Source organism: Marmota flaviventris, chromosome 19 (assembly GCF_047511675.1).
Source record: "Marmota flaviventris isolate mMarFla1 chromosome 19, mMarFla1.hap1, whole genome shotgun sequence".
Classification (NCBI taxonomy): domain Eukaryota; kingdom Metazoa; phylum Chordata; class Mammalia; order Rodentia; family Sciuridae; genus Marmota; species Marmota flaviventris.
In genome coordinates this window covers 37,434,798-37,447,554 of record NC_092516.1, presented here as the reverse complement: position 1 = coordinate 37,447,554, position 12,757 = coordinate 37,434,798, and the positions used below count along the sequence as shown (strand labels likewise).

Below are 12,757 nucleotides of genomic sequence, written 5' to 3'. Positions count from 1 at the left end.
ATCTATGTGTTCTGATTGCACCTGATTCTCGTGAGTGCTGTGGCTCAGCTTGGCTCCACCTTTTCACCCCCCTGAACCCAGTACCCACATCCTTGGGCACTAATGCAAAGCCCTGCTAGGAACCCAGAGGGGTTTATGCCCTGGGCAGTTATTTTATTTGTTGCTCTCTACTCAGAACTTTGAGGGCTGGCGGGAATGTCAACTAGCGTACCCCTTCTGGGAAGCGACTTGGCAATACAAAGCAAGATGCTTTAAACCCCGGCACATGGAAACCCCTCTAGGAATCCATCTGGAGGAGAAGGAAACAGACTCGTGAGCAAAGACGGGCATTCTGGTGTTTGGGGGGCAGCCATTGAAAATGGCATTTTTATAGAATATTTAAAACTCTGGGATAATGCCATAAAGTACTAAGTAAAAGATATAAGATTATACAGTTGGAACTTCAGTTTGTTAAATATACATGGAGAGAAACTATATAAAGCTCGGTGTGGGAAGGATCTTGATGGAAATTAATCCTGGAAGGGTCCTTCCTTTAAGATAGTGCTTTCCTCTGGAAAAAAAAATCACATTTATGGACTTATATGTGCATGCATTATATACATCTGTGTATGTTTCCTTCCAAGGAAGATTTATAAAGTGTGTACCCCAGACTTTCTGCTCAAACCTAAGTGTTTGAGTAGCTATAAATATATTTTTCAGATGAATGCTTTAAATTGGGTTAAAGAGAGTGTGGAGTCCTCGTTCTCATACAAAAAGGAGCCCCCTTCTGGTTTCCAAGTGGGGCTGGAGGCCCCGCACTTGGTGCTCTGCAGAGAAGTGGGTTTTGTGTCTGAACTTCCTGAGTTGAGGATGGCCCGGGGCTGTCCCACCTTCAGTCCTTGTCCCCCTGGGGCTCTCTGCTGTGACTTGTATATCTTCTCATCCCTGGCCTCTGGTTCCCCTCATCCCTGTCCGTCCTTTTATTACTGTTCCATAAGGGTCCCCCACCCAGCCTGTCCCCTACCTGCCTTTGCTGCGTCAGTTGCTGCACCGAGACATCAAGGAAGGCCCAAAGCAGCTGGTAGCCAGAGTCAAGGGCTTACTGACAGCTTTTCAGGTGTGTTTCTGACAAATACATGGCTGCGCCAGTCCTTTTTCCTGGCTCAGAAGGACAGAGCAGGTGTCACAGTCGGCCTGCTTGTCTCTTCTCCCCGCCAGGCTGTCCCCGTAGTTCAGATCCGTTCCTTGCTTCTCTGAAACTCCCTATTTAGCTTGCAGTGGTTGGCAGCTGCCCTTGACCTCCTAATTTGTGTTCCATACCCCTTGTGTGTGCCCTGGACACTTCTGGGTGGGGAGCCACTGGTGCTGCCTTCCTCCTCCATGTGCTTCCTGGGGACACCCACGGTTCTGGCCTGGAAGCTTATGGTTGGGTTAAAGAGAGGTGCAGTTATGGCCCCAAGGGATCACAAAGAGAGTAGCTTCCAGTTTCTTGCATGGAGGGGCCCCTCTGGCTTTGTAGGGGCTCAGCACAAAGGGTGGGGTCTCTTCCTATACACCCCTTCCTTCTTTTATTTATTTATTTATTTTGTACTGGGGATTGAACCCAGGGGCATTTAACCACTGAGCCACATCCCCAGCCCTTTTAATTTTTTATTTAGAGACAGGGTCTCGCTGAGTTGCTTAGGGCCTTGCTAAGTTGCTGAGGCTGACTTTGAACCTGTGATCCTCCTGCCTCAGCCTCCTGAGCTTCTGGGATTACAGGTATGCACCCCCTTCTTTCTAAGGGCTCAGGACACAGTTTGGGTGTATGACAAGGTCCCTGCCCTTCACGGGGATTCCAGCAGAGTGTGAGGCCTGGAGAATCCAGGCCTAGGGAGATTTACCCAGTCTACCCGAAGGACAAAGAGAAGAGTGCCCTCTGTTCCTGGTTGGGGGGAAGTGCTGCATCCAGGGGCTCTGTAGGGCTCCCCTGTGCCTGACACAGCAGGCCTGTGTGTGCCTAGTGGTGACGGCGGCATGCTCTATGTCCCCTGTAGGGTGTCCGCAGGCCTGGAGGTGCCCATGCCTTCCCTCGCTTTGCTAAGGAGGTGCAGTTCCAGGCAGGGCTGGGCCACGCAGGCTCTTGGCCCAGCATCCTTCTGCTGGGAACCCCTGGCAGCCACTTCTGTCAGTTCAAGGGAAGATTCTAGAAGAGACGGTGATTGTCTCCTGGGCAGTTCATGGGCAGCAACAGGAGTTCCTGGGTGTGGCTACCATGCTGCAGTGTAGACAGGCCCAGGAGTTCAGCTTCGGCCCTCGGGCCCTGAAGGATGCGCTGGTCTCCAGTGATGCCGGCCTGCAGCAGCTCTACACCTCGGCCTTCACCCCGGCAGAGAGGCTGTTCCTGTCCGAGGCCTACAATCCCCAGAGGACCCTCTTTTGCACACTGCTCATCCACTCGGCCTTTGACTGGCTGCTGAGCCACCCCGAGGCCCCTGAGGACTTCCAGACGTTCCACACCTCCCTGCAGCACCGGAAGCAGAGCCTGGCTCGGAAGCACATTTACCTGCAACCAATAGGTACAGGGAGGGGGCTGGAGCCAGGGAACCAGCTTGGGCACAGCCCCAAGCAGGGCTGGAATTAGGGCTGGTGGCATTGGGTGTGTTCGGAATTGGGGCGAGGCAGGGAGGCCCTGTCTTCCCCCACTCATCTTTGACACTGGTCAGAAAGCCTGGAGCCGTGGGACCATCCCACCCTCAGGTGGGCATGGGGAGCAGGACTCAGGGACCCCCGGCATGGCTGCTGTCTTCCAGGGCTCTTCATTTGTCAAGAGATTGGGGGACACAGGGTGATCTGAGGGGCGAGAGAATAGCCCAGCCAGGTAATGGGGAGGGTCAGAGGTGGGCCGGCCACTGTGCTGTCAGCATGCCAAGGCAGATGGCCTCAGCCTGGCATAAGTGGCACTTGGCTTTGGAGAGGAATGTCAAGCTTCTGTCTGAGGTGTTGCTGTGTCACACCCTTCTGCGCAGCCAGCCAGAGGAAGGCTGGGCTTCTACTGGCCTTGCCCTCAGCAGGCTAGTTGACAGCCCCTGGGGGTCCATGCTAGCCCCCTCCCAGATGCTCAGGATCAGCGTGCTGGAGGCTTCAGGGGTCTTGCTCTACATAATCCCACATCTGAGACTCTGTTCTTGACCCTGCGGGGCCAGACCCTTTTTATGTGTCCTGCTTATACCTCCGGGAGCCTCTTACCTGACATGTGGACACATGGCACCTTGCCAAGATGGGCGGGAGGTCTGGGGTGGGCCTGGGTCCTGAATTTCTACCAGGTCCAGGCTGAGACCAAGGTCTGGAGACCTCGCAACCATTCCCATGGCCTCCACCCTGGGTTGTGTCTATCTGTCCTCCTAGCATGCCATCTGGTGGTGTCCCCCCCTGCCCTGCCAAGCTCTTGCTTTCCAGCGTGAGCCTACACTCCTGTTTCAACCAGGCTGACTTTTTGCAGCTGAGGAACATGCTTGCTTCTGCCACCCGCTGCTAGGGGGCCTCTCCTGGTCAGTTTATGGGCTTCTAGCAGCATTGTAGAAGTCCCTGCCTCCCTGAGTTTCATGTGTGACAGTGATTCCTGTCCTTTGTTGTTGTTTTTTTAATATTTTATTTTTTAGTTGTAGTTGGACACAATTCCTTTATTGTATTTATTTATTTTTATGTGGTGCTGAGGATTGAACCCAGGACCTCGCACGTGAGAGGCGAGCGCTCTACTGCTGAGCCCCAGCCCCAGCCCTGTTTTTTTTTTTTTTTTTGATAGTGGGGATTGAATCCAGGGATGATTACCACTGAGCTACATCCCAGCCCTTTTTATTCTTTATTTTGACACAGTCTGGCCTTGAACTTGGAATCCTCCTATCTCAGTCTTTGCACCACAATGCCAGGTTTCCTGGCCTCTTGTCTGGGCACTGGCCTTGTTTGCCCAGATGGCCAGTGTTGGTGGCAGCTCCCTGATGCTTTGGGGGCACAGTGGGGCTGACCAGCTGCTCTGCCCCCAGATCTGAGCGAGGAGCTGGCAGGATGCCCCCTGCTGGACCACCTGCGGAGCTGCGTGGAGGCCTTCTTCTTGGGCTTGCGGGTCAAGTGCCTGCCCTCTGTAGCGGCTGCGTCCATCCGTTGCTCCTCGCGCCCCAGTCAGGACTCTGGTGAGCGGCAGCTCCACACAGGTGAGCCAGGCTGGGGGCGGAGCCCAGACCAGGGCAGGGCCAGCGAGACCCCATCCCACTGTGTAGCAAAAGGCCGATTCTGGAAAGAAAAGGGGAGGAAGGAGCTCCAGAGACAGAAGGAACTTGTTTGCTCTTCTGTGGGGCATCAGTTTTCCCCACCTTTTGGACAGAATGGGAATAAGGAGTTCCTCTTCCTACCCAGCAGTCTATGGAGTTGGCCCCACAGCTCAGGGCCCACTCCCAGAGTGTTCCCTGGGATGCAGAGCAGGTGAGGGGCACCCTTTGAAAGCTGCTCAGCTTTGCTCCAGACATTCACTTTGCAAGGGCCTTCCTGTGGCCAGATGACCCGGTCCTTGAGGCCCTATCTGTGCCTGCAGGTTGTTGGCCTTTGGAGAGTGAGGCCAGCCGAGGAATGAGGCCTGAGTGGACAGGAGACTTAGACGCAAGCCCAGGGAGGTTCCCAAGCAGGTGCTCTCTGGCAAGAGTGGATCAGTGTTGTTCATGTTCTGGGAACTGCTCAGCACGGGCTTTCTTCACTGGCCTGTGGCCCACACTGCCACGGGCTCCCCTCTTGCTGCTGAGATTTCTGTCCAGCCTTCATACTTCCATTCACTCACCTCCAGCACTCTCTGCATCAGGGTCTGAAGTGCCCCTCACCACACCAGTCCTCATTCTGTCACCCTGAGTGGCAGTTCTGTAGCTTCCAGTGGATTCTTTCTTTTTGTGGTTGGACGCAGGGTTCCTGTCCCCTGACAGCAGCTCACAGCATCTGCCTAGGGCCCAGCTGGCTGTGTTGGTTGGTTCTGCCAAATCTGTTATCTTGCTCCTGGTGCACCTTGTTATTTTGATTGTTGGACATTTTGTTTGACAAATTAGTTTACTCTTCTTTTTATTTATTTTATTGTGGTAAGGGAGATTGAACCCAGGGGCACTTACCCACTGATTTACATCCCCAGTCCTTTAAATTTTTTTTTTGGAAACAGGGTCTCATGCTGGGTTTGCACTTGTGATCCTCCTGCCTCAGCCTCTGGAGTAGCTGGGATTACAGGCTGAAGCTTTCAGGCACCGGAGCTGGATGGGAAGTTCAAGGCTGGCGTCAGCAACTTAGTGAGGCCCTAAGTAATTTAGCAAGACCTTGTCTCTATATAAAAAATAAAAATGGCTGGGGATATGGCTCAGTGGTAAAGAGCCCCTGGGTTCAATCCTCAGTTGCATCAAAACAAACAAAAGCATAATTAAAAAATTTTGAGTATGTGTGTAGCTGGGTGCAGTGTAGATTACAGGTGCTTACCCGTAATCCCAATGGCTCTGGAGCTGAGGCAGGAGGATGGCAGGTTCAAAGCCAGTCTCAGCAAGTTAGTGAGGCCCTAAGCAACTTAACAAGATCCTGTCTCTAGGGCTGGGGTTGTCGCTCAGCGGTAGAGTGCTCGCCCAGCATGCAAGAGGCCCTGGGTTCGAGCCTCAGCACCACGTGAAAATAAATAAACAAAATAAACGTGTTGTGTACAACTAAATTAAAAATATTTAAAAAAAATAAAATAAAAAGATCCTGTCTCTAAATAAAAAATAAGAAGGCTGGGAATGTGTCTTGGTGGTTGAGTATTCTGGGTTCAATCCTAAATTATAAAAAAAAAAATTGAGTAAGAAAATATTTTGGATATAATAAGTTAAATCAAACATATTGTTAAAATCAATTTGTTCTCTTTTCTTTTTTACTTTTGGGAAATTTAAAGTTATATGTATAGCTCAGGCTGTATTTCCACTGACAATGATGTGCTATATCATCTCCATAAGCCAGAGCGTGTCCCCCATGGCCTCCTCCAGCATCTTCTGCCTGTGTCTCTAGTTCCTTCCTCACCCCCTGATCTACCTCTTGTTTCTTGAGTCCCTTCCTAAGCTTAGAATTCCTGGTTCCCATTTCCTCTCCCGCATCTCCTTCCTCTCCCTGCATGGTCCACCCCTGCTTGAACCTCCACCCACGATGGGATGTGCTGGTGGGCTCCCTGAGATGCAGGGCCAGGGCCCTCAGTGGTGCCCCAGAAGTGCTCACTGCTCTTCCCCCTCCTTCTTGACTCTTTCCACTGAGGAGACACAATCAGAGGCGACTCTGTCCCTCCTTCCATACGGCTCCCCACCTGCAGCATTTCTCTCACCTGGCTTCCCCTGCCTGGCTCCTGGTCAAGGTCACACTCAGCCTCTGTGGAGATGCCCCTCCCACCACCACCTTGCCTCCCTGCTCCTCAGAAAGCACTTTCTCTATGGTGGCCTTCCCCCTCCCTTTCCCTGCCCTCTCTTCCCTCTTCAGTCACTAGAGACTCTCCTGGTTTCCTGGGACCTGGCTGGGCCCTCCCTCTCCCTCCCTTGGGCCCCTCATTGACTGTGTCCTGGCTTCCACAGCCCTGCCCATGCCCACACTCCTGGGGAGTGTTGGTCCCTATCACTGCTGTAACTGATGACCACACAACTGGTCTTACAGTTTTGTGGGTTAGGAGTCTCCCTGCGTGGAGGTCAAGGTGTGGGCGGGCTGCGTTCCTCCTCAGGCTCTGGGGAGAATCTATCCACTTTTTCCAGTTTCCAGGGATGTCTGCATTCATTGGCTTGTGGCCTCTTCCTCTGTCCTCCAAAATAGTACTGCAGCTCAGGTCTCTCATTCTGACCTTGACCTTCTAGTTAATACAGAATAATGTCTCCATTTCCATATCTATCAGCCTGCCCTGAGCAGGGGCTGGAGATGGGTCCCTAGCCACCTCCTGACCCCCAGCACTCTCCTCCTAGATGGTATCCTGTCCTTTTTGAAGAACAACAAGCCAGATGACGCACTGTGTGTGCTAGGCCTCACGCTTTCTGACCTGTACCCCCACGAGACCTGGAGCTTCACCTTCAGCAAGTCCCTCCCAGGGCATGGTGAGCTGGGGCCCTGCAGTTTCCACCTAGAGGGAGCCTGGCATGTGCTCTTGCCCCAGGGGAGGGTGACACACACCTGTGGAAACAGCTGCGTGATCTTGATTCCCCCACATTTTTGCTATTCCTGGGCAAGAGGCTGGCTTGGCTGCTGCCTCAGGGCCGGCCTTCATGTGGGCATAATGGCAGGGCAGGGTCTCCCAGGACTGGCTCATGCTCAGGCCATGCCTGGGTTGCAAGAGAGGATGGGCTGCTTTCAGTCCAGGCTCCCTGAAGCTGAGGCTGCCCACTGAGTCCCCTTGTCCTTCCCTCTCCCCAGATGTGGGAGTCTGCAGCTTCGCCCGGTTCTCAGGGAAATTCTCTCAGGTGGGGCCCAATGACCTTGATCCAGGTCTGCTTGAGGAGGCAGCAAATGGCCCTGAGACCCCGCTGCAGGACACAGGCAGGAGCCATTGCTTCAGTGCCCTGGGGGTGGTACAGTGCTGCAAGGTAGGCATGGGGGACAGGAAGAGGGTGGGTGGCTGGGCAGCTATGGATGTGTCCTCAGAGGAAGGTCATAGTGGGCTCTGGCTGAGCCTTCTGCCTGCCCAGTTATATTGTCCAGTTCTCTCCAGGAAGAGGTCAGTCCCTCACTTTACGGAGTGAGGAAATCGAGGCTCATAGATGCCAAGTGTTTTGCCAAAGGCCACATAGCTCTGGGGGATGGCTGGGATCTGACCTATGATCTACCTGGCTCCCAAGCCCCATGCTGTTGGCTTCCCCTGAGCCCCCAGAGGGGAAGGTGTGCTTGGACCATTTGCCAGCAGTCTGTCCTCACCAGGGGTTGGGGGTCTGTAGGTAGAGGGCAGGGTTGTGAGACAAGGCTGGTGGCCTTCCCCCTCAGGTCACATGCCATGAACTCTGCCACCTCCTGGGCCTGGGGAGCTGCCGCTGGCTCCGATGCCTCATGCAAGGGGCGCTCAGTCTGGATGAAGCCCTGCGGCGGCCCCCAGACCTCTGCCCCATCTGCCTGAGGAAGCTGCAGCACGTCCTGGGTTTCCGGCTTGCTGAGAGGTACAAGGTGAGCGCTGCCCTGGCTCCCGATTTGGCCCAGGGGAAGCCACACACAGGCAGAGGACCTGTGCTGTGTCCTGCTCCTCTGGGACTCACAGATCTCCTTGGTGGCAGATTGAGTCTTTGGCTGGTACCTGACAAGTGGGAGCACCCTGCACTTTGGCTGGAGGGCAGGTCACCAACCCTGAAAGGAGGAGGGAACCAGACCAACCCAGTCCAGGACAGGTGCTCCTGCCTCCTGGCAGTGCTGGGAAGGGGATACTGCCCTCTGCTGGCAGCATATGGCATAGCCATGGAGCTCGGTCCCCCTTTTTATTCCCATAGAGAGATTTGTTTGCAAACTCAGAAACTTGGATCTATTTCTCTTTAAATCCACTTCTGGCTGAAAACAAATTTATGATGGAGGCACAGGACCTATCAACTTGAAAACAAAAACTTGTCAGAACTTCACTGGGTTTAAGGCCGGACTCTTATGGTTCTGGGGAGCCCCTTCCTCATGCAAGTTTCTGGCAGGGTAGTGGCTCTCAGCCTGCCCTGGTGTCACAATTCCCTGGTGGGATGGGGTCCTCACCTAGATGCATTAGAACAGTCCCCTGTGATGCTGGAGGCCTGAAGTAGAGGCCAGGTATTTTCAGATTATAGCACTGACTCCCCTGGGAGCAGAGGGACAGCTCTTCCCTAGTGGGGAGCCAGGAGCCTGTGTCGCTGCAGAACAGGGCAGCTGGTGTGGTTGTCACTTGTGGAGACACCCTGCATGGGCCAGCTGCCCAGTCACGGGGGCACAGGCAAAGGGCTTGGTTGGAGGCAGCTCTTATTGTCCTGGTAAGGCTGAGAAATGGGAATTGAAGACAGCTCTGGCTGTGAAAGGGTTTGATTTCTTACTTGTGTCCTTCATCTGGGGCTCATTCAACCATCTGATGGGAACTTTTAGAACTTTACCCAGTTGAGGGCGGGGGTGTGGTGTTCAACAGACCCTGGGTGAGCTCTGAGGGCTGAGGTGGTGGGTGCAGCCTCTCCTCCCATGGTGCTCCCTGAAATGGCTGGGCCATTGGGGGCAGCCAGTCCCCTCTTAGGACAAGGCTCAGGGACCTGGTGGGCCAATGACTGTAGTAGGTGGGGAGCTATGCAGGAGATTTCCCACATGTCCTGGGATGGCCCAAGGACTCTAAGAGCCATGGAGCCACCCAGGGCCAGTGTCTCTGCTCAAAGAAAAAGCCCAGCTTTGTGGTGCTGGCCAGTGTCCACTGATTGACTGAGCAGAGCTGGAAAGTGCTGCTCATTGTGACGCCCATCCTGCAGACATGGCACACACAGGGGACCTCAGGAGCACAGGTAATGGGAGGCCATGGTGAAACATTTAGGGGTGATGTGTTTTGAGTGTTTCTTTTGCCTTAACATTTTCTGACTTTAATCATCAGCTTTGAGGAAGGGCTGGGTTAGCAAGAGGTGCCCAGTTCCTGAAACGTGAACAGCAGGCTCCTGGGACCTGGAACGTCTGGCTGTGGCACAGCCTGGACTCCAGTCCCCAGCAGTGCTGGGCAGCAGGGCCCAGGTGGCATCAGCTTACCACGGGCCTCAAGGTGACTGAATGCAGCTGGGTCCTCGGGCTGCTTGCTGGCCAGACAAGTGCCCACCAGAGAGAACTCAGCCTGTTTCTCCCTCGCAGAGACTCCACACCTGGACCCAGGCAGCAGCAGGTTCGTGGCCCTGCCAGGAGGCAGGAGAGCCATCTATGTCGGAGGACACCCCACCCTTCAGCGCAGACTCTGGCATGTGCTGTGAGAGCGACTCAGAGCCTGTCACCAGCCTATCAGAGCCCCTCACCCCTGACGCATGGAGTCATGCCTTCCCTGAGGGACCCGAGGATGGGCAGAGCTCCCTGGTGGCCTCAGAGGCTCTGCCGAAGCTTGAGGGCCCTGTGGAGGCCATCGAGGAGCACGGACGGTGGCTGGCCACATGTATCCAGGCCCTGGAACGGGAAGTGGCCGAGGAGGAGCTCGCACAGGTGGACAGGGCCGTGGATGCCCTGGACCGGTGGGAGATGTTCACAGGGCAACTCCCGGCTACCAGGCAAGACCTGCCCTGTGTCAGGGACAGTGCAGGGCTGCGCAAGGCCCTGGGGGACAAGCTCTCCTCCCTGAGGCGGCGGCTGAGCACACGCAGACTCCCCAAGGCCGAGTCCTCCCCCTGCCGCTGGGAGGGGGGTAGTTAGTGCAGCAAGATGGCCTGTCCCCTGCAGAAAAGTCAGCGCCTGGCGTCTCTCCCCAGGACACCAACTGACCACTGCTGTCCAGCCACCAAGGGCATGGTGAGCCCAGCAGCGCTAACAGAAGCCCTCAGAATGAGGAGGCTGCTTCTAGCTGGCTCCTTGGGTCCCTGTGCCCACTGCTTACCCCAAAGCACAGCCTGGTCCCAGGGCCCCCATGGCAGCCTGGGGAGCACCCTGCCCCTCTCCTGGGCGCCACCGTGGTCTGAGGGCCAGGGGGGAGCTGTGCGCTTGCCTTCTCCCTGCAGGCTGGGCTTTGGGCCTGCTGCTCCCTCTGGTTACTTCCAGCTAGAGCTTGAAAAGTTATCCAGGCCAGTGGTGACCCTGGGACATGGGCTGTGCTGCTGCTAACTGGGCTCCAGGGTCCCCTCAAAGTGGAAGCCATGGGGTTTTGTTTTGTCTCTGAGCTTGAGACTCACGGGGGTCTGTCCTTTTGGACCCACACTGCGGGAAGGCAGGTGTCTAACCTGCAAGTTTAAGGGGCAGGAGGGTGGAGCCTCCTTATCCCCTGAGGTCGCCTGCTGTCACTCAGTGGTGAAAACACACTGCAGCCCCATTCTTGGGACTGTTTTCTGACCAAGGTGGCTGTGCTGTCAGTGGGCACTAGGCCGCGGTGGTGCCATGTGGGGTCAGTTTGTACTAGGCCACCAGGTGCCTGTGCTGGTGCCAGCAGGGTGCAGCTCATGTCTTCAGTGACATCTTTTTGGCTGAGTTCTATCCCATTCCTGAGAGCAGTTAGGACACCGTCCACACGTGGCATTGTCTGTGACCCTTTCATTTTTTGGTCCCAGGGATTGAACTCAAGGGTGCTTAACCACTGAGCCACATCCCAAGCCCTATTTTATTTGAGATGGGGCCTCACTAAATTGCTTAAGGTCTTTCTAAGTTGCTAAGGCTGGCCTTGCCTTGAATCTGTCCTCCTGCCTCATTTGATTCCTACCCCCTCAAAGTGACCTTTTTATCACTATCAAATGTCCCAGCCTGAGATAGTAGAATCCTGCAGAGTGAAGCAGGTGGAGTCCCAGCTTTTCCCTCACTGGAAAGAGGCAAGAACAGGAAGCTTAGACAGTTTTGAATTGTTTCTGAGAAAAAACTACAAATATAGACCTAGAGGGAGTCTGAAGCTGCCTTGTGACTGTGACACTACTGCGGGGCAAAGGGCAGGTCCCAGGCCCAGAAAAATGCAAAGGGTTAAGGTCATCTGAGCTTGGAAGCAAAAAGCTCTGACGCAGTATCGGCACCCTCCCCAGGCCCCCAGGCCCCCAGGCCATTCTTGCCATCTCATACAGGTGTCCCATGGTCCAGGTTGTCCTTGCAATGAGATGAAGGGACTCATGCTATGGCTCATACAGCTGCCCGTGTCTTCGAGCAAGGAGCACAGCTGGGCCTCGACGCCCAGGCCCTGGGAGCCCTCCATCAGGCCCAGGCTCCCTGGGTAGCTGTGGCCTTCCTAAGCCTCATGTCAGAGCCTCACCCTGCTCGGCAGTCACTGAGGCCCCTGCAGGTCCCTGGGAGGGACACAGACACCACCTCTGAATGGAGGTGTGGCAAGTTTCTGGAAGGACGTACCACTTGGGGAAATAACATTGTGGCCTTTCGTGAGAAGCTGGCCCTGGTCGGTGTTGGTGGCCTGGGTTTCACTATCATGACGGCCACATGGTCTTACCTGAGGCCACTCTTCTGTCCTCTGCAAGAGGTGAGTTACTGGAGTGGCGGAAGATTCAATGAGGGTAACAAATAGCCAGGTGTGGACGGAGGGCAGGAGGCCATCAGGGTCATCCACCCCTGGCCTTTGGCTCCCAACTGTCATGAGTCCCAAGGGGGCACATGGAGGTGGGAGGCAGCAAACCACTAAAGCCAGAAGCTTCACCCAGAGGCTTTTGAAGACTGGTGTCAGGAGGACGTTTTGAAAAGCAGCTTCCTCTGCCATGTTTCCCTCCTCACACGCTGGCCCAGGTTCTGTCCTTGACAGGCGAAGGGTAATGGGACAGTCACCACGGGAGGAGGGTAAGGAGAGGAGGAGCCAAGTGGGGCTCACGGACCTTCCTAAACTCGAGCTGGAGATGTCGCAGCTGTGGTGTTGACAGGTGTGGTCTGCAGGGTCCCGGGGCCATGGCATCTAAAATGTCAAAGAAACGCACAAGCTGACTCAGCTGCTCCTCACCTGCTCTGTCAGGGGTCCCTGGGGTGCATGAGGACAGGTTGACAGATCCTCCAAGAGCCTGGCACGTCTTGGTCAAGCTGGAGGCGCTTGAGAGGAACTAAGTAGTTTGGGGTCATGACACGTCACCTGTGTCACTAGGACATCGAGCCCTGGGTCCACATGTTCCTTTCCAGGCTCAGGGTCACGACATGTCACTTCCATAGA

At 55.0% G+C, this 12,757-nt stretch overlaps 1 protein-coding gene across 1 annotated transcript; it reads left to right on the top strand.

Moving 5' to 3' along the window:
- The first annotated feature begins 2,233 nt into the window (after positions 1-2,233).
- On the top strand, positions 2,234-10,335 carry LOC114078792 (archaemetzincin-1). Its single transcript, XM_071605564.1, has 6 exons — positions 2,234-2,537; positions 4,002-4,169; positions 6,945-7,073; positions 7,390-7,559; positions 7,954-8,130; positions 9,790-10,335. The coding sequence occupies exons 1-6, from the start codon at positions 2,234-2,236 to the stop codon at positions 10,333-10,335; spliced, it is 1,494 nt and encodes a 497-aa protein (XP_071461665.1).
- The last annotated feature ends 2,422 nt before the right edge of the window (positions 10,336-12,757 follow it).

Excerpts from the sequence above, each read along its gene's own strand:
- LOC114078792 (XM_071605564.1), top strand. The coding sequence starts at position 2,234 with ATGCTGCAGTGTAGACAGGCCCAGGAGTTCAGCTTCGGCCCTCGGGCC. Across the intron at positions 7,074-7,389 it reads CAAGTCCCTCCCAGGGCATG|ATGTGGGAGTCTGCAGCTTC; the intron begins GTGAGCTGGGGC and ends CCCTCTCCCCAG. Across the intron at positions 8,131-9,789 it reads GGCTTGCTGAGAGGTACAAG|AGACTCCACACCTGGACCCA; the intron begins GTGAGCGCTGCC and ends TCTCCCTCGCAG.